This window comes from Salvelinus sp. IW2-2015, linkage group LG6.1 (assembly GCF_002910315.2).
Source record: "Salvelinus sp. IW2-2015 linkage group LG6.1, ASM291031v2, whole genome shotgun sequence".
Taxonomy (NCBI): domain Eukaryota; kingdom Metazoa; phylum Chordata; class Actinopteri; order Salmoniformes; family Salmonidae; genus Salvelinus; species Salvelinus sp. IW2-2015.
In genome coordinates this window covers 9028580-9049060 of record NC_036845.1, presented here as the reverse complement: position 1 = coordinate 9049060, position 20481 = coordinate 9028580, and the positions used below count along the sequence as shown (strand labels likewise).

At 44.1% G+C, this 20481-nt stretch overlaps 1 protein-coding gene and 1 long non-coding RNA gene across 2 annotated transcripts in view; one reads left to right on the top strand and one right to left on the bottom strand.

The window, feature by feature from the left end:
* LOC111965011 (uncharacterized) overlaps positions 1-9439 on the bottom strand; it is a 32901-nt gene extending 23462 nt beyond the window's left edge. Inside the window, exon 1 of the long non-coding RNA XR_011480031.1 lies at positions 9350-9439. This is a non-coding gene — a long non-coding RNA (uncharacterized lncRNA). The remainder of the gene's footprint in view (positions 1-9349) is intronic.
* Positions 9440-11243: 1804 nt separating this feature from the next.
* Positions 11244-16187, top strand: LOC111964637 (mothers against decapentaplegic homolog 4-like). The gene is made up of 5 exons (XM_070443809.1): positions 11244-11366; positions 15097-15271; positions 15427-15450; positions 15970-16055; positions 16179-16187. The coding sequence occupies exons 1-5, from the start codon at positions 11271-11273 to the stop codon at positions 16185-16187; spliced, it is 390 nt and encodes a 129-aa protein (XP_070299910.1). The 5' UTR covers positions 11244-11270.
* Positions 16188-20481: the final 4294 nt, after the last annotated feature.

Genomic DNA, 20481 nt, shown 5'->3' with positions numbered 1-20481 from the left:
GCTGCTCGTTAAGCAGAGTAAGAACGATACGTGCTTTCACGTCAGAGTCTCCAAAAATACCAGAAAAAGTAGCTAGATTTGTCGCTAGTCGTTTTTTTTAAAGTGTGTCGCTAGAGGGGTCTGAATACTCGCTAAATTGGCAACACTGCCTCCAAGACCTCACGATCTCACTAACGCACTCCATTGATGTCACAGCTCCCCCTTGCGACAGTAATCATATACATTACTTAAATGTAAATACCTAGGAGGACTAGAAAATGATACAAGGGATGGCTCCATAAAATAACAAATTAAATAAAACATCACAAATATGACCATACATATTTGTATGTGTCACATATACACATGGCATATGTTTGGGTACCACCTTGACATCTGTGATCTGCTTGCCTCAATAAATTAATGCTAGAACATTGGTAGCCAGGATTAGTTATTTGTATCTCTTAATTCAATAACGGTGCAAGTTACGTTATTTTTTGTTTGCATGCATGTGATCATGTCTTTTTGTCGGTCCTGTCGATGTTCAGTGATCACACGACTCAAGTGGGGATGTTTCAAAGTATTTTTGACTATCTTCCTAGCTAGCAGGAAACGGAACGCGTCTTCTGCATTTAACCCAACCCCTCACTACCAATGGCAGACGGAAGGGTGGGTCGTGCGGCAAGTGCCGCTTCTCTTCCAGATGCTATTTTATCTAAAACACCAGGTGTACGCCGACCCCAGCTAAGTAACTCATGCAAAGATTTAAAGCGCTATTATGCGTTTTATCTCCAGTACATTCCCACGATTGTCAGTTATGTAGTTGCTTTACTGGTCATCTCAGTGAGTCCTTGCTGTGATGACACAATCAATCTACTGCCGGAGAATGCCAACACCCCAGACAAACACATTGGTTTGCAGTTCCACGGGAGCGGACAGTACACAGCATACCATAATGTTCTGAATAATGGCCAAGTCTACCTGGCTCCCTATTCGACTGAACCGCTAAGGAGTAACAAACACAAGTCCAACATTTATTGGAAACTGCTAAACTACCTGTTCACTACCCTCCTGTTCTCCGGGGATGTGCAACTCAACCCTGGGCCTAACATCACCGAGCCAGCGATACTCACTGGAGTGGAAAGCAGTGGATGGCCTCGTCCACTGATTGTCGTCCCCTTGGAAGTGGATGAGTGCTATGGTTCCATGGTTTCTCTTGAGTCACCCCGCTCCAGGATGGAATTTGACTCTCCAAGCATATCTAAGTCGAAGCATATCTAAGTCGCAATAAGAAAACCCTGACTCTGCTTCTGGCACGCAAGCTGTTTTAATTAGTTCCCCGCATCCAGTGCAAGCGGAAGGGATTGTCAATTGCACTACCGAACTGCTCCTAATCAAAACGATACAAAAAATGTCATAAACCCAGCAAACAGAAAATTTTACTTTTTTCAATGTGTCAATCACTCGATTCATCTGGGACCCACAAGCTAAGGCCAAGGGACTACTAGGGGGGCACTTGAACATTCGCAGTGTCATTCCAAAAAGTGATTAAATTCAACATCTTTTCAGACTCCAACCTTGACTTCCTCTGCCTTTCAGAGACTTGGCTCCATAAAAACTCTCCATCTGCTGCTTTGATTATGCCTGGCTACAATGTTTTCAGGAGAGACAGGTTTGAAGGAAGAGTAGGGGTTCTGATGATTTACATTAAAGAACATATCCGATGTAAACAAATTGAGTGTTCATGTGATAAATAACTAGAATGTATTGACCTAAACATTACACTGTCTCCCAAAATGTATTTTACCCGTATTGGAATGTATAGACCACCTTCCACCAAAAGTGTGTTTTTTGATCAGTTTAATAACATGCTTAGGGAATGTGATTTTGGGAAAGAGGTCATCTTAATGGGAGATTTTAATATTAATTATGAAGACAAGTCTTGTAGGAAAACCCTCAAATGGATCACTAATACCTTTGACCATACACAGCTAGTTAAAAAGCCAACCAGGGTGACTTGTTGCTCTAAAACACAGATTGATCTGCTGTTCAATAATAAACCAGAGAGTGACTAAATCATTCAATATGGTTACTGGGCTGTCTGATCATAATCTGACACTTATAGCCAGAAAGCTTTCCAGGAACAGGTTAGGCTACTCTCTACTGTTAGAAAGCCTGATCAGCTCAGAATACCTAGGAGTGAATTCAATTATTATGAAAACGCAATTAAGGGAATTAACTCGAATGATCTCTTGTCCTATACAGATGTGGAAGCTGATAGAAAAACCTGACTATCCACAATCCAGACTACAATAAATGGCTTCCTAAAGACAATCAAATCCAAACCTGGCCAAAAGAGCACTCTTCCTTGGCTAAATGGAGAAATCTGGAAACTGATGAATGAGATCATGCTCTAAAAACAGCCCCAAAGTCCGAATTAGAGCATGACGGACGTAGGTTTACCATGTTGAGAAATAAGGTGATGAAAGAAATCAGACAGGCCATGGCAAACTTTTTTAGCAACATAATTAGTGAAGCAAAGGGAAATTCTAAATTGATCTGGGATAATCGAAAAAAGTTAACAGGGAAATACCATAGTAACACTGCAAAAAGTCTAGAAATCATGGTGAATTACAATCTTACACAGGATGCAGTCAAAATAGCAATAGCTTTCAATTCCTACTTTGTTTACTCTGTCAGGGTACTGACACAAAACCCCTCTACTGGTTTCTTGGGCTCAGTGCTAGTGAATGACACTCAACCTGTCTTCATCATAAGGGAGGTGAGAGGTGAACAAGGTGATTAACTCACTAAAGAACTCTAAAGCCAAAGATGTGTTTGGGCTGGACTCTACCTTTCTTAATAACTACCAAGACTCACTCATTGGCACCATTACTAAAGTTACCAACACATTTATTGGTCAGGGGGTGATTCCAAGGACCTGGAAGTCAGCCATAATAATGTCCATCTTTAAATCAGGTGACCCTACTGACATGAGTAACTACAGGCCCATTAATATACTACCTGTGGTGTCGAAGGTTGCTGAAAAGTGTGTAGCAGAGCAACTGATAGCCCAACTCAACAACAGCCCCTTCACATTACACTCCATGCAGTTTGGCTTCAGAGCAAAATACTCCACAGAAACAGCCAACTGCTTTCTTCTGGAAAATGTGAAGTCCAAGCTGGACAGAGGGGGCGTTGTTGGGGCTGTATGTCTAGACCTAAGGAAAGCTTTTGATTAGAGGTCGACCGATTATTGGAGGCCCAAAAAAAGCCGATACCAATTAATATATACAGTGGGGAGAACAAGTATTTGATACACTGCCGATTTTGCAGGTTTTCCTACTTACAAAGCATGTAGAGGTCTGTAATTTTTATCCAGAATTTTTAAATCCAGAAAATCACATTGTATGATTTTTAAGTAATTAATTTGCATTTTATTGCATGACATAAGTATTTGATCACCTACCAACCAGTAAGAATTTGGCTCTCACAGACCTGTTAGTTTTTCTTTAAGAAGCCCTCCTGTTCTCCACTCATTATGTATTAACTGCACCTGTTTGAACTCGTACCTGTATAAAATACACCTGTCCACACACTCAATCAAACAGACTCCAACCTCTCACAATGGCCAAGACCAGAGAGCTGTGTAAGGACATCAGGGATAAAATTGCAGACATGCACAAGGCTGGGATGGGTACAGGACAATAGGCAAGTAGCTTGGTGAGAAGGCACAACTGTTGGCGCAATTATTCAAAATGGAAGAATTTCAAGATGACGGTCAATCACCCTCGGTCTGGGGCTCATGCAAGATCTCACCTCGTGGGCATCAATGATCTGAGGAAGGTGAGGGATCAGCCCAGAACTACACGGCAGGACCTGGTCAATGACCTGAAGAGAGCTGGTACCACAGTCTCAAAGAAAACCATTAGTACACACTACGCCGTCATGGATTAAAATCCTGCAGCGCACGCAAGGTCCCCCTGCTCAAGCCAGCACATGTCAGGGCCGTCTGAAGTTTGCCAATGACCATCTGGATGATCCAGAGGAGGAATGGGAGAAGGTTATGTGGTCTGATGAGACAAAAATAGAGCTTTTTGGTCTAAACTCCACTCGCCGTGTTTGGAGGAAGAAGAAGGATGAGTACAACCCCAAGAACAACATCCCAACCGTGAAGCATGGAGGTGGAAACATCATTCTTTGGGGATGCTTTTCTGCAAAGGGGACAGGACGACTGCACCGTATTGAGGGGAGGATGGATGGGGTCATGTATCGCGAGATCTTGGCCAACAACCTCCTTCCCTCAGTAAGAGCATTGAAGATGGGTCGTGGCTGGGTCTTCCAGCATGACAACGACCCGAAACACACAGCCAGGGCAACTAAGGAGTGGCTCCGTAAGAAGCAAGAAAAGTAAAAGTGCAATATGTGCCATGTAAAAAAGCTAACGTTTAAGTTCCTTGCTCAGAACATATGAAAGCTGTTGGTTCAATATTCCCAGTTCTACAATATTCCCAGTTAAGAAGTTTTAGGTTGTAGTTATTATAGGAATTATGACGCGTCAACTATTTCTCTCTATACCATTTGTATTTCATATACCTTTGACTATTGGATGTTCTTATAGGCACTATAGTATTTCCAGTCTAATCTCAGGAGTTGATAGGCTTGAAGTCATAAACAGCGCAATGCTTGAAGCATTGCGAAGAGCTGCTGGCTGACGCAGGAAAGTTGAATGAATGCTCACGAGTGTGCTGCTGCCTACCACCGTTCAGTCAGACTGCGCTATCAAATCATAGACTTAACTATAATAACACACAGAAATACGAGCCTTAGGTCATTAATATGGTCAAATCCGGAAACTATCATTTCGAAAACAAAACGTTTATTCTTTCAGTGAAATACGGAACCGTTCCGTATTGGGTGGCATCTATAAGTCTAAATATTGCTGTTACATTGCATAACCTTCAATGTTATGTCATAATTATGTAAAATTCTGGCAAATTAGTTCGCAACGAGCCAGGCGGCCCAAACTGTTGCATATACCCTGACTCTGCGTGCAATAAACGCAAGAGAAGTGGCACAATTTGTCTAGTTAATATTGCCTGCTAACATGAATTTATTTTAACTAAATATGCAGGTTTAAAAAATATATACTTCTGTGTATTGATTTTAAGAAAGGCATTGATGTTTATGGTTAGGTACATTCGTGCAACGATTGTGCTTTTTTCACCTATGCGCTTTTGTTAAATCATCCCCCGTTTGGCGAAGTTGGCTGTCTTTTTTAAGAGGAAATGGTCTTCACACAGTTCGCAACGAGCCAGGCGGCCCAAACTGCTGCATATACCCTGACTCTGTTGCACAGAACGCAAGAGAAGTGACACAATTTCCCTAGTTAAAAGAAATTCATGTTAGCAGGCAATATTAACTAAATATGCAGGTTTCAAAATACACTGCTCAAAAAAATAAAGGGAACACTTAAACAACACAATGTAACTCCAAGTCAATCACACTTCTTGTGAAATCAAACTGTCCACTTAGGAAGCAACACTGATTGACAATAAATTTCACATGCTGTTGTGCAAATGGAATAGACAACAGGTGGAAATTATAGGCAATTAGCAAGACACCCCAATAAAGGAGTGGTTTTGCAGGTGGTAACCACAGACCACTTCTCAGTTCCTATGCTTCCTGGCTGATGTTTTGGTCATTTTGAATGCTGCGGCTGGGCTTTCACTCTAGTGGTAGCATGAGACGGAGTCTACAACCCACACAAGTGGCTCAGGTAGTGCAGCTCATCCAGGATGGCACATCAATGCGAGCTGTGGCAAGAAGGTTTGCTGTGTCTGTCAGCGTAGTGTCCAGAGCATGGAGGCGCTACCAGGAGACAGGCCAGTACATCAGGAGACGTGGAGGAGGCGTAGGAGGGCAACAACCACAGCAGGACGCTACCTCCCCTGCTTGTGCAAGAAGGAGCAGGAGGAGCACTGCCAGAGCCTGCAAAATGACCTCCAGCAGGCCACAAATGTGCATGTGTCTGCTCAAACGGTCAGAAACAGACTCCATGAGGTGGTATGAGGGCCCGACGTCACAGGTGGGGTTGTGCTTACAGCCCAACACCTGTGCAGGACGTTTGGCATTTGCAGAGAAACACCAAGATTGGCAAATTCGCCACTGGTCCCTGTGCTCTTCACAGATGAAAGCAGGTTCACACTGAGCACGTGACAGAGTCTGGAGACGCCGTGGAGAGACGTTCTGCTGCCTGCAACATCCTCCAGCATGACCGGTTTGGCGGTGGGTCAGTCATGGTGTGGGGTGCATTTCTTTGGGGGGCCGCACAGCCCTCCATGTGCTCGCCAGAGGTAGCCTGACTGCTCCATTAGTACCGTGAGATGAGATCACTCAGACCCTGTAGACCAATGCTGGTGCGGTGGCCCTGGGTTCTCCTAATGCAAGACAATGCTAGACCTCATGTGGCTGGAGTGTGTCAGCAGTTCCTGCAAGAGGAAGGCATTGATGCTATGGACTGGCCCGCCCGTTCCCAGACCTGAATCCAATTGAGCACATCTGGGACATCATGTCTCGCTCCTACCACCACGCCACGTGTGCACCACAGACTGTCCAAGGAGTTGTGCGGATGCTTTAGTCCAGGTCTGGAGGAATCCCTAGGAGGACTCAACCCGCACGCTCGCGTGATTTGAGCAATGACCCAGCTTGTGTAGGGAGGTCATACAGGCACGTGGAGGCCACACACACTACTGAGCCTCATTTTGACTTGTTTTAAGGACATTACATCAAAGTTGGATCAGCCAAGTGTGGTGTGGTTTTCCACTTTAATTTTGAGTGTGACTCCAAATCCAGACCTCCATGGGTTGATACATTTTATTTCCATTGATCATTTGTGTGATTTTGTTGTCAGCACATTCAACTATGTAAAGAAAAAAGTATTTAATAATAATATTTCATTCATTCAGATCTAGGATGTGTTATTTTAGTGTTCCCTTTATTTTTTTGAGCAGTGTATATAGCTACATGCACAAGGCTCATTGCTAACAAAATACACACATAATATATAGAGTATACATCCATACAACCACAGCGCATATAAGACTAGACACAGGTTGGACTGAAATGCTAAATGTCTGAAATGAGATAACAGAAACAGGGTTAGCAAGCTTACAGTTGCTAGCTCACGGCAAAAACGCTAATTAGCATAACAACGTGGAGTGCGTCCACAATACATGAATAATAAGAAATATGAACACACATTTCTGAAAGACGTGTAACGGATGTGAAATGGCTAGCTAGTTAGTGGGTACGCGCAAATAGCGTTTCAATCAGTTACGTCACTTGCTCTGAAACCTAGAAGTAGTGTTTCCCCTGGCTCAGCAAGGGCCGCGGCCTTTGTGGAGCGATGGGTAACGATGCTTCGTGGGCGACCGTTGTTGATGTGTGCAGAAGGTCCCTGGTTCGCGCCCGTGTCGGGGCGAGGGGACGGTCTAAAGTTATACTGTTACAGACGCACACTGGCATTGGCTAAAACAAAGAATGCCAACTAAAGGTAATCACAGAAGATGGGTGGAACTTATCACTTGGCTTGTGTAATTTCTCGAGTTACTTCCTTCTCCTTAGTTAGAGATCGCCCAGCATGCTCTGCGCCACATCACCGGTGAGCGGAGCTACAGCTCTCCTCTGATTAACTAATATTTACTCTCAATAGTCTTTCGTACAACTCGTTATCAACAAAAAGTTATTTTCAAATAAAACAATTTTACCTTAACACAGTAGGACTAAATATTTCCTAACAATATCACAACTTAAATATTGCCTACTTACTCCTCAATCGGATCAAGGACATTTTGGAAATTATTTTCATTGTCTCTAAGGAAACTATCTGGGGCAGACACTCTCGGAAATCACTTCTGCCGCTTGTAAAAAAATGTATGTCTGTTTCGCCGCCGAGCTCTCAAATATCGTGCCTGTCTCTCACTCTATGAACGGTCACAGCTATCTGGATTCCTTGTTACATCCATACCTTGAACCCTAAACTATAACCCTTAACTAACACTAAACGTAACTATTTTACATTTATACTTGATTGAGTTAGGGACATCAAGGAACCCGAATAGCACGGACCCTCTGGGAAAGCCTATGAACTCCTCTATTCAACTGAAAGCCACGGACACAATTCTTATTGGTCGACTGATACTGGGAACAACACAGTCTGTGATTGGCTAACAACATTTAGATCTGTATACAGCGAGATAAGATAACATACCATTCCATGAGGTGTTGAGGGAAAGACAGATTACCTATAGTGATAACAGGAAACACACAAGCCATAGGCTACACTATAGTTCAAGGTGGCTAAATCAGAATGTCGGCTTGCATTTCTAACATTTATGGTTGAGATTTAATTAATATAAATATAAACTATGCATCTTATGGCTTTCATTAATATGTAAACGTTAGTAAGGTGATGGTGTCAGTCAGACGTTCAATGGTAGGCGACAGCCACATGGTGGTAAGGCTTAATTCTAGCACTTATCACCCCCCATAAGACCATTGCCAAGTAATCTACAAGCATAAGGCCACACCTCATGACACTCACACTACCTCACTCAGCTGTTAGTGCAGTCTGCCCCAAGCAGCTAAACAGGCTGTTAGCAAAGTCAACTACTCTAGGCTTGAGTGTCTGCTGGTTTTCAGTCTTTCCATTACATACAAATGTGATTCAGACCTAAGAAACATACACATTTTTACATGGCAATTTGATCTGAAAACACACGCGCGCGCGGTCCGTGGTAGTGCCAGGACTAGCCACTAGAGAGCAGCAACAGACCATAAGATCCAGAGCCATTGATATACAGAAAAACACCTACAGGTGATGGGTCCATACTTACGACATCTGTCTATACTACTATCTGACAGTTACCCTCCAGCGGAAATGGCCGTCAATGACAAGTCATTTGTAACCTGGAATCAGGTAGAGGATTCAGGACAACACCGCACGATTTGATGGACAGACAACACATTATTGAAATTCACAAGAGTACTGTTCCTTTACCACCTCTGGTTAGCTAAGAAAACCATACGGGTGTGTTGGGCATACAGGGTGGCAGGTAGCCTAGCGGTTAGAGGCGAGCCAGCAACTGGAAAAATGTGAAACCTTTATATGCGTGTCTTTTTGGAGGGGTTGGGTTTCAAGCGGAAGTCAAATTTAAATTGCATAATTTACCGATAAAATGATGTTAATCTTGCGTTAATGTCTTGCGTTAATCTTGTGTTATTTTATGTAACTGCGATGAGTGTTGGCGGAGTGTACCATCGAGTCAATCAGTCGATACTTTAAAAATGTCCATTCGTTAATGCTTACCTTGTACGCATGTTTGTCCAGTGTAACTGCGTTTTTTTATTTTGGTGCTGCAATCTGTGGTTTTAGTTAAACACTTAATTTGTTCTGTGCTGCAATCCGTATTGTTTGTTAAAAACTTCATTCTACATACACACGGTTGTTTAGCTATCGGGAAACGGCGCCCAGAGTTTGGTCACACAGGCACTCAGTTTTGGTCACACAGGCACTCAGCTCCCCCCTGCTCCGAGGGGGGAGCGAGAATGGGCGGGGTAATCTCACCGGCGCCACCTTAATAAAAAAAAGCAGCCGCACAGACCTGTCAATCAACAAGCAACCCAGACAGACATCAGCCCCCGGTGGCTGGCTGTGAGCTGTAAGAGAGCAGCGTCATAGTTGGCGGAGAGCCCCACCGTCTGGAATGAAACGGGCGCAGCGATTGGCTCGACTTTTTGCCCTAGACAACTCACTCTCTCTCCGCTTTTGTAATTGCAAGCAAACTGGAGAAGAGCCGAGGGAGCAGCAGGATGAACGAAGGGAGCGAGAGAGGGCGATAGACTGATAACAGTCGAGACAGACAGCTCCACAGAGAGAGGGGTAAAGGGGGAAATACATTTGGAATACTGCTTCAGATCTCCCTCTACTTATTTGTCCAGTTCTCCTGTTGATTTGTAAGTAAACTAMATTTTGGTATTGATTATTCCCATAGGGATTTTTTAGCTGACCAAACCAGTCTGAGTCACATGGATTGTTGACAGACCTATAGCCTACAGTTAGGTCAACATAGTGAGACAGACAGACAGCCAGACAGAGCCCCCCCCTCCCAATCCAACTACTCTCAAGTCAATGTGTTTATCCTCTGTCAAAGTACTGTGTACACTGTAGCCTACAAGTAGCCTACACATAGTTGCTTTGCTTGTAGAGGTGATTGTGTTTTCCCCCAGTAGGCCTACATGCTTTTGTAAASATGTAAACAAATTACYTTTGACCTCCTAAATGCTCTTASAATTTCTTGAGTGGAGCATGTATGTTTATTATAGTTTATTACAGTTGTATTATTGTTATCAAAGTGGATTGTAATATATCGCTTAAATTATTCTACTTTAGAATCAGCAACTTTTCTGCATTATTGTTTTTTCGAGCTAGTTGTGCAAAGCAAAACAACTTCAACTTCATCACTAGTATGACACACATGGAGGGATGTTTGTAAACAACATATGTCACACCCTAGTCCTACATTTACATAATTTAGTCAGGAACGCGGCACCTTACAAGAGCATTGGGTTAAGTGCCATGGTCAGGGCACATCGACAGATTTTTCACCTGGTCGGCTTGGGATCAATCCAGTGCCGCTTTGGTTAGCTGCCCAAAGCTCTTAAACGCTAGGGCTACCTGCCGCGCTACACTTCAACATGGATCATAAATGTCAATTTTCTTTAGGTTAATGTAATGTAATTTTCAATAAGTAGTAAATACTATTTAAGGTTAAAGTATTTTGGGCCTACTCAATTCTGTTTTACATGGCTGCTTTGTATCTTCTGCTCTGTAAAGTCCCATACATTGTGTGTTGTTAATACTGGTAAAGTTGTTATTGGTTGTTATAGGACCTTGGTTGCTGATAGCCTATGACTTGAACCTTGACTAAGTACCATTCAGGTCCAGACTTCAGTGTTTGTCAGTGATCAAACAAATCAATCAAAATAAATCAATTGCATTTGGTTCTTCACATAGTGGTCTCTCCACTCCTCCTCCCAACCCCCTCAACCCAGGGAGATGTCAGTGACACCCCCACCACAACGATGCCTGCTGAGCATCGTGCAGAGCCTCATGGCACCGCGCTCATCTCAGCATTGGCAGCGTGCAGTCATGTAGCACGCAGGCGGCATAGAGTAGATTGCCAAGCGTGCCATAGAGAGGCCTGTAAAGAAGCTGAAGGAGAAGAAGGATGAGCTGGACTCGCTCATCACCTGCCATCACCACAACAGGGGTTCACCCCAGCAGGTGTGTCACCATCCAGAGGACGCTTGATGGACGCCTGCAGGTAGTCTACTGTTATGTTGGGTTGAATGAGGCCTAGGCCGGTAGTATCACTGATTATAGAGGGACGTAGAGTATAGTGTTTATGAATCAGTGGTCTCATTAATAAATTATTCACTGTGAATTGTTATTGGTGGTATGGCACAAAGACTCTGTCAACATTAGGACAATAGCTGGTCGGCTTTTGATGACTGACTAATACACCTTTGCGGTACTCGCCAGCAACAAAGCCTATACTTTTATTTCAGACAGTCATGATTGTGTAATATCACAGCATGTAGCCAAAGTAGGTTGTAGGGCATCTGCTTGTCGAACATCTCATTCCAAAATCATGGACATTAAAATGGAGTTGGTTCCCCCTTTGCTGCTATAACAGCCTCTACTCTTCTGGGAAGGCTTTCCCACTGGAACATTGCTACGGGGACTTGCTTCCATTCAGCCTCAAGAGCAATAGTGAGATCAGGCACTGATGTTGGGTGATTAGGCCTGGCTCGCAGTCAGCGTTCCAATTCATCCCAAAGGTGTTCGATGGGGTTTATGGTCAGGGCTCTGTGCAGGCCAGTGAAGTTCTTCCACACCGATCTCTGCAAATAATTTCTGTATGGACCTTGCTTTGTGCACGGGGGCATTGTCATGCTAAAACAGGAACAGCCTTCCCCAAACTGTTGCTACAAAGTTGGAAGCACAGAACTGTCTAGAATGTCATTGTATGCAGTAGCATTAAGATTATCTTTCACTGGAACTAAGGGGCCTAGCCCGAACCATGAAAAACAGCGCCAGACCATTATTCCTCCTCCACCAAACTTTACAGTTGGCACTATGCAACGACTGAGCCCTGTTGCTCCTAGACGTTTCCACTTCACAATAACAGCACTTATAGTTGACCGGAGCAGCTCTAGCTGGGAAGACATTTGACGAACTGACCATGTTGAAAGTCACTGAGCTCTTCAGTAAGGCCATTCTACTGCCAATGTTTGTCTATGGCTGTGGGATTTTATACACCTGTAAGCAACAGTGTGGCTGAAATAGCCCAACACTAATTTGAAGGGGTGTCCACATACTTTTGTATACATAGTGTATGTTTATGAGTCCTGCCAACCCCTCAGTAAACGTCCCTAATCATTTTACTGGTTTTGGAACACATAAAATCATGAACATTCTATTGTTGTTCTCAGACATCAAACTTGTCCTTGTCATAAAGAAAAAGTATAAACAAAACGTCAGTCTGCATGCAGCAACGTTACCTGCTCTTATTTTTTTCTCCAAAAAACCTATTCGTTAAAAAATGTATTTAGAATATGTAAATCTAGCAAGCCAGGCAACTAAAAGCAACTTTCTGACAATGTTTTGTTTTGTTGCTAGCTTGTTTCTTGTAACAACTTTTGAGGATTTTACATTTTGAGGTCGTCGTCTTCAAAGTTGTTTCTGCTGGTCGCAAAGTTCTCATGACACAAGATGAATTAAATGTAAAACGCTTTGAAAATAAAAAGCTTGTTATACGCTCAGTGCTCCGTTGACATTTCACAGAGACACGCTTGTTTGTGCAAAAATCCGGTGTTTCTATGTCAAACGGTTTTGTCATATTTCAGTCTTCTATGATGTGTATAAAGTGTAATATTGTGACGCAAAATCAAAACTGAATACATTTCAACTCTAAATCTGACTTGGTACAGGTGTTGTACTTTTTTAAAAAGCCCATACCATGTGTGTGCAACCTGGTGTCAGAGGATTTCATATTATTCTGTACGTAAATCCGAGACACTCCATTTAGTATAATATGTAACGTTTCGTATGGTATGTGTTAATTTGTGGATGTCTATCACCCATTCCGTATGATATGTTACGAATTACAATTCTTATATGTTACGAATTTGCAAAATGTACAATATGTTATGAATTTGATTAACTTATATGTTTCGAATTCTAGCTACGTGGCTAACGTTAGCTAGCTGGCCTAACGTTAGCTTGGCTAGGGGTTAGGGTTAATGTTAGGGTTAAGTTTAGGGGAAGAGTTAGCTAAAAGGTTTAGGGTTAGGGGAATGGTTAGCTAATATGCTAAGTAGTTGCAAAGTAGCAAAAAAGTAGTAAGTAGTTGAAAAGTTGCTAATTAGCTAAGTTGTCCGTGATGAGATTCGAACTCAACAAGTGAATCATTCAACACATGGGTTACTTACACACTTCAGGGAGGAGAAACGGGAGAAAAAAGTAAAGGGGTTTAGGTCTCCCTATAGGCTAACTTCTAGAGAATGAAGGTAGTATCGAATACTTAGAAGTGTAACCCACGAGTTGCTTACAGAGAGAGCAAGGGAATGAGAGAGAAGGAGACAGAGGGAGTTCCCCTCCCCCAGCTCTTGTGAGGGAGAGAGAGAGAGGGAGGGAGTACTGGAGGGGTAGCGCGGGTTGTTTTGTCTGAGACACAGGAAAGGGGCAGGGTTAAGTTAAGCCTGTCTGTCTCTGGTGTGTGTGTGCGTACGTGCGTGTGTGTTTGTGTCTGGAGTTTTTCCAGTGTTAAAGTTTGTGGAAGTATATTTGTAATCTCAGACATACCACAGTATTTTCTGTGTGTGTGTGTGTGAGAGAGAGAGAAAAGTGTTTATTATTGAATGTAAGTTATGACTTACATCAACAGTTTCTACATTTGAGATTGCCTGTGGATATGCGGATTTTAGTGACACGTATTAATGTGATGTGTGAGAACTATATATGAGAATGTACTGCATTATTCTCTGTTCAGGACTGTAGGCTGTGTGTGTGTTTGTCAGTATGTTGGCTGTAATTGGGCTGGCACTCTGCCAGCTCTGACTCTTTGTCTGAGGAAGGTCACATTTGGTTTCAGAAGAAAGAATTAATAAAAAAGAAAAGTGTAAAAGTGTACAGAATCCATTCTGGCTTTCTCTTGCTGTTAGTGCAGAAAGGTATGTGGATGATCCCAAATACTGATCTCTGACACACAACACACACACACACACACCACACACACCACACAACAAGCAACACACACACACACACAACAAACACACCACACACACACTAACCGACACAGCACAGCACACACACACACACACACACACCGACAACCACACAACACAGAAAAGGTGAGACAATGTCACTTCCTCTTCAGCTTCAGCTTGCTTGAGTTAACCCTACACCAGCTCTTCTTTTGTCCCACTCACACTTTCCTCAATGAGCAAAATACTCAGACCAACTCCTGTACACACTGTGTACAGTGAGCAGCACACATACAAGGACAGAAGTTAACATTGGTATTTCCTCAAGACACATGGGATAAGCGTTAACCACCATTGATGACTCAGATTAGTCGACTATTTGTGCTATTCAGCTCTGTCTGAGATGTTTTAATGGCTCCAAGGCTATTCCTCCCCACCCAGAGTGTGTGCCTGGAGAGAGTGTGTTTAACATTGATGTACATTTCCATTCATGACCCGTTTCCTCGACCACTCCCTGTCTACCAGCTCCCTCTTGCTCTCCTCCTTCTCATCCTCCCTCTCCCATCTTTTCTCTCTGTTTCTTTCCCCTTTTCCCTGCACTTAGATTCCCCACAGTTCCACTCCCTCCATGCTCAAATTCCAACCCCATCATGGCCTCCATACTGTCCCCCATTCCCTTCCTGAGACTCACCATCCTACTGTAAATAATCACCCTAAAAGCCCCGGATGGATGTTGGAAAGGAATACCTCCATGCCTTCTCCATTCTCTCTCCTTTGTCCCTCCAGGTAGCTGGAAGGAAAGGGTTCCCCCATGTGATCTATGCTAGGCTCTGGCGCTGGCCAGACCTCCACAAGAATGAACTGAAGCACGTCAAGTTCTGCCAGTTCGCCTTTGACCTGAAGTATGACAACGTGTGTGTCAACCCCTACCACTACGAGCGAGTGGTATCGCCAGGCATCGGTGCGTCTGTTCACAATTTCACTTCCTCTAATGAAACAGAAGCACAAATGGGGAAGGAGAATATGAAGTTGTTAACAGGCTCTTTGGGTCACAGGCTTTTTCAGAACTACCATGCTGTTTCTAACTTTGTTTCCCTTTCTGTCCCTCTCCTCAAGTTGGTCTCAGCATTCAAAATGCAGGTGAGGAGGAAAACACTATTTTCAGCATCATCAAACATCATCAAAATGGTAATAAGCAATAGCGAGTCATTCTAACCAATCTGTTTTTATCGCATTTCCCAAAGTGCACAGGCAATACTACTGTTTTGATACAGATATACTGTAGATGTGCTCTTGGCAATCTGACGAAAAATTTGGAATGCAGAGCTTCCAAACCAGCCAGATTCATACCTGTCTGAGCTAGTCTACACTACAAGAAGGACACCTCAATCAAATTGCAAGAAGGTGTCACAGGCTGCATGACAGGGCAAAAATCACTCCCACTTGGACAATAAATGCCATCCATCAATTTGATCTAAATTACAGTAAATTCCGGAATTTATTCAAAATGTATCCATTTATGAATCGAAAATATAATAATATGATATGACTCATGCCTGATTTCTGCCCGCCTGCCTGTCTCTCTCTCTCTCTGTTTCTCTCCCTCCCTCTCTCTCCCTCCCACTCTGTCTCTCTCTCTCCCCCTCCCTTCATTACAAGGTCCTCCAGGTCGGCTGATCAAAGAGGAGTACATCCATGACTGTTTTGAGATGGACCTCCCCTCCAGGATGCCCCGTGCATCTCCAGTATGCATATCCTCTGTTAGTTGCTGCAGCTTAATCAAGGTATTTAACACTGTTAAGTGAGAATCCATTGATCAATGTTAATTCTGACTTTCTGAGACAATTCCAAAGTGTTTTATCCAGCAGGTTACCTAGGTCATTGGGGTGCAGGCAGTTTCCATGTTGTGACACAGTCCATTCCCTTACAAGTTCTCTACAATAGGAACATTGATCTTTAGTTGGAAGTCGTGTTGTGAAGATGTTGTGACAAGTAATTTTGGCAGTCTAACTGCTTCAGGAAAATAGGCGATCAAACAGGAAAATATAATAACAGCATAAATCCTTTTCATAAAGGGATACAAGTTATTAAAGCTACGTCTTTGTTTCGGTGTGGGGGAACAAGGTATCCAATCAATACTGTAGTGTCATGAAAGGGGCAGTTATATACAACAAGCAACTGAGACAAGCCATATCTCACATCCCACATGATTAGCTTAAATAGTGTCCCTAGTAGCAGGTGCATGTGTGTCACTCATCCAGCAGCTGCTGGCGGTGCAGTGACTTCCAGCAGGGGTGTGCTTGATTCGGGGGTCGTGCCCAGCCTTCAAAGCTGAGCCGCGATCCGCGCGCAGGTCGTCAATTCCCGGCCGCGCAGAACCTGGGATAAATGAGATTTATGCGATTCTAGAGAGAGAAAGAGAAGAGAGAGAAAGAAAGAGAAGAGCGAAGGAGGAGAGAGGACAAGAAGCACCTCACTGACTGCGGGCGATTCCCCAACTGCCCAGGTTCCTGGGATGTTGCCTGCACTTGAGCAGCCTGATATTGCTGCTGCAGCCGTGAGTGTGGCTGCCTGATGCTGTCATCTGCCGTGTGGCATGGAGCAGGTCAAACGAGCCTTCATGGTAGCGCCTAGGTAGATCTTGTGAAGCTGTGTCTCCTGGTGGCTCGCCTGCTCCGTCAGTATTTTAGCTCTTGGATAGAACAGTGCATGGTGTAAGGCACGATCCACTCCCTCACGATGACTCTCTAATTGAACTCTTCAGTGTGACCTGGAAGTGAGATAGGGTTCATCTTGTGAGAGAAATAACAGCTGGGTTGTATTTTAACTTCTATATCGAGGCGCAAAATATATTTGTGTTAATTCTGCAACCAAAGTTTCCAATAGCTAGCGTTAGGTGGGTATTTAGGGGAAGTCTTGATTAGCACTGGCTTCCTGGAGGGGTGGTGCACATGTGAGCGGGCTAGGCAGAAGCGGTCGCTCCCCGAGGGCGTAACGTATCGTTCCATGTACAACGGGGCTCAGCAGACTTGAACATTCCAAATTGGATGTCCTCTCAAAGTAGGAATGGAGCCAGATCTGGCTGGAAACACAAGACATGAATATATATGAACACTGCAAATGGCTGCATGTGTCTCATGGTGGGTATGTAACATTGGTGGATGGATTGGGGTGAGATGCTACATCCTGTGTGTGTGGATTGGGTGTTCGTGTGGTTGTGAATGGATGGTTGGAGACTGGTGAGGAAGGCGGATGCGCGTGATTGCTGACCTTTTAAGGACTAATTAGCAAATATGAAACCTACATATACCAATAGTCAGTCCTGCATTCTGAAGTAGAAAGATGATGAACGGTGATTGACATACAGAAGTGGTTGAGGTGTGTTAGTGGTGGTTGTGGTGGCGCATTCTGCTGGGTCCTAGCAAGGGGATAGAGGCGTCTGGTGCTGTCAGTGTGCAGAATTGTGAGGAAAGAAAAACAGAGTTGACATCTGAACATGGAATTGACGCATCTTCTGTGACATGCAAACTGGTTGTTAGTACTCATGGTGATAAGAGTCTGTGGTGGTTGTTTGGAGCTGCTGCTGTATCATCTGGCTGTGAGGGGTAGGGGGGCTGGGGGTGGTCGTTGTTGGGGGTGTGGGGGGCGGCGTGGGGCAGCGCTGTCTGGGGAGAGGCGGATCTGGAGCAGCCTCGCGTGGCCAGACATGGGCCCCTCATTCTGGACGCTGCTACTTTGGAGGAGGGAGTGGGTGGAAGTTGGAGATAGAAGGTATGGGAATTGATAAGGGATGAGTAGTTAGATCATGAAAAAGAGTCTGCGTTCGTTCTCAGTGAAATGCTTGGACGTAGTATTCTTATTACAGTTCAGCTTTAGAGTTCGGATCTCAGTGGCGGGCGAGAGGAGCGATCGCTGAGGTAGAGGTTGAGGAGGATGGGCGTGGGTGTGCTCGGGGGGCATCTGCAGAGGGGGAGGGCTGGTTGTAGCGCTGTGCTGGGGGGGATCCTGGATGGGGGAGGTCCATCTCAAATACAGTCATGGAGTACTTCTTTGATCAGTCGACCTGGAGGACCTTTTGATGAGGGAGGGGCGAGGAGAGAACAGAGGTGGGAGGAGAGAGGAGGGAGGGAGAGAGACAGAGGAGAGAGAGAGACAGGCCGAGGCGGGAGAATATCAGGCATGAAGTCAGTATCATATTTATTATATTTTCGATTCATAAATGGTAACATTTTGATATAGTTCCGGGGAATTTTACTTGTATTTATGATCAAATTGATGGATGGCATTGATTGTCCAAGTGGGAGTGATTTTTGCCCTGTCATGCAGCTGTGACACCTTCTTGCAATTTGATTGAGGTGTTCCTTCTTGTAGTGTAGACTAGCTCAGCAAGGTTGAATCTGGCTGGTTGGAAGCTCTGCATTCGCAAATTTGTTCGGTCAGATTGCCAAGAGCACATCAGCAGTCAATTAATCTTTACAATACAGTAGGTATTGGGTGTGCACTTTGGGAGAAGCGATAAAAACCGGATGTAGAATGAGCTGCTATTGCTTATACCTTTTGATTGATGTTTGATGGAGTCTGGAAAATAGTGTTTTCGCTCTAAATGCATTTTGACTGCTGAGACCCAATGTGAGGAGAGGGAGAAAGGGAACAGTTAGAACACAGCTGGTATTATGAAAAGTCCTGTGACCAAAGAGCCTGGTTAAAAAAATTCATTCATCTCCTCCGCATTTGTGCTCGTTTTCATCTAGAAGGAGAGGTGAAAGTGTGAAACAGAGCAACGATGCCTGGCGTACCTCCTGCGTGAGTGGTAGGGTGTTGACACATCACGTCTGCATACTTAGGCAAAGGCGAACTGGCAGGAACTGACGTGCTCGTATCAAATCTTGGTGGGGTCTGGGCCAGCGCCAGATGCCTAGGCATAGAATAAATGGGGATGACCTTTCTATCCCAGCCTATCGTCGTGAGGGACGATAGGAGAGAGAATGGAGCAAAGGCATGGAAGGTATCCTTTCGAACATCCTATCATCGGGCATTTTCTACGAGGATGAATGATTTACGGATGAGTGAGTCTCAGGATAGGAAATGGGGGACACTCACTCGGAGGCATGAGGGTGGAATTTGAGACAAATCGGGGAGGGAGTGGGAACTGTGGGATCTAAGTGACAGGGAAAAGGGTAAATGAAGCAGAGGAAAGATGGGAGAGGGAGGATTGAGGAAGGAGAGATTGCAAGTAGGGAGCTGGTAGACAGGGGAGGTGGTCGAGAAACGGTGGTCATGAATGGAAATGTCATCAATTTGTTAAACAGCACCCCTCCCAGGCACCATCCTGGGTGCGGGAGGAATAAGCCTATGGAGCATTAAATTACCATAGACAGAGTGATGCACAAAAATAGTCGACTAATGAGTATTCAATGGTGGTTAGGCTTATCCATGTTCTTGAGGAATACCAATGTTACCTGTCCTTGTATTGTGGTGCTGTCAGCTTCACAGTGTGTTACAGGAGTTGTCTGAGTATTTTGCTCATTGAGGAATGAGTGTGAGTGTGACAAAGAGAAGAGTGGTGTATGGGTTGACGTCAAGCAGAGCTGAAGCTGAAGAGGAGTGACATTGTCTCACTTTTCTGTGTTGTGTGGTTGTCGTGTGTGGTGTGTGGTGTGTGCTGTGTGTGTGTAGTGTGTTGGGTGTGTTGTGTGTGTGTTGTGTGTGTGTGCTTGTGTGTGTGTGTGTGGTGTGCTGTGGTGTGTGTGTTTGTGTGTGGGTGCAGCAGATCAGTATTTGGGATCATCCACATACCTTTCTGCACTCAACAGCAAGAGAAGCAGAATGGATATCTGTACAGTTTATACACTTTTTTTTTGTATTAATCTTTCTTCTGAAACATGTGACCTTCTGTACAAAGAGTCAGAGCTCGGCAGAGTGTGGCCAGCCAATTACAGCAAACATCTGACAACACACAATACGTAATCCTGAACAGAGATAATAGAGCAGTACAGTTCTCATATATAGCTTTCACCATCACTTAAATACGTGTCACTAAAATCGCATATCCACAGGCATCTCAAGTGTAAAACTGTTGAATGTAAGTCATGAATTACTTCAATAATGAAACACTTTTCTTTCTCTTCATCACTACACAGAAATAGTGTGGTTGTTGATCAAATATACTTC

Coding starts and splice junctions, on each gene's coding strand:
- LOC111964637 (XM_070443809.1), top strand. CDS start 11,271: ATGAGCTGGACTCGCTCATCACCTGCCATCACCACAACAGGGGTTCAC. Junction 15,272..15,426: donor AGTGGTATCGCCAGGCATCG/GTGCGTCTGTTC, acceptor CCTCTCCTCAAG/TTGGTCTCAGCATTCAAAAT. Junction 15,451..15,969: donor TCTCAGCATTCAAAATGCAG/GTGAGGAGGAAA, acceptor CTTCATTACAAG/GTCCTCCAGGTCGGCTGATC.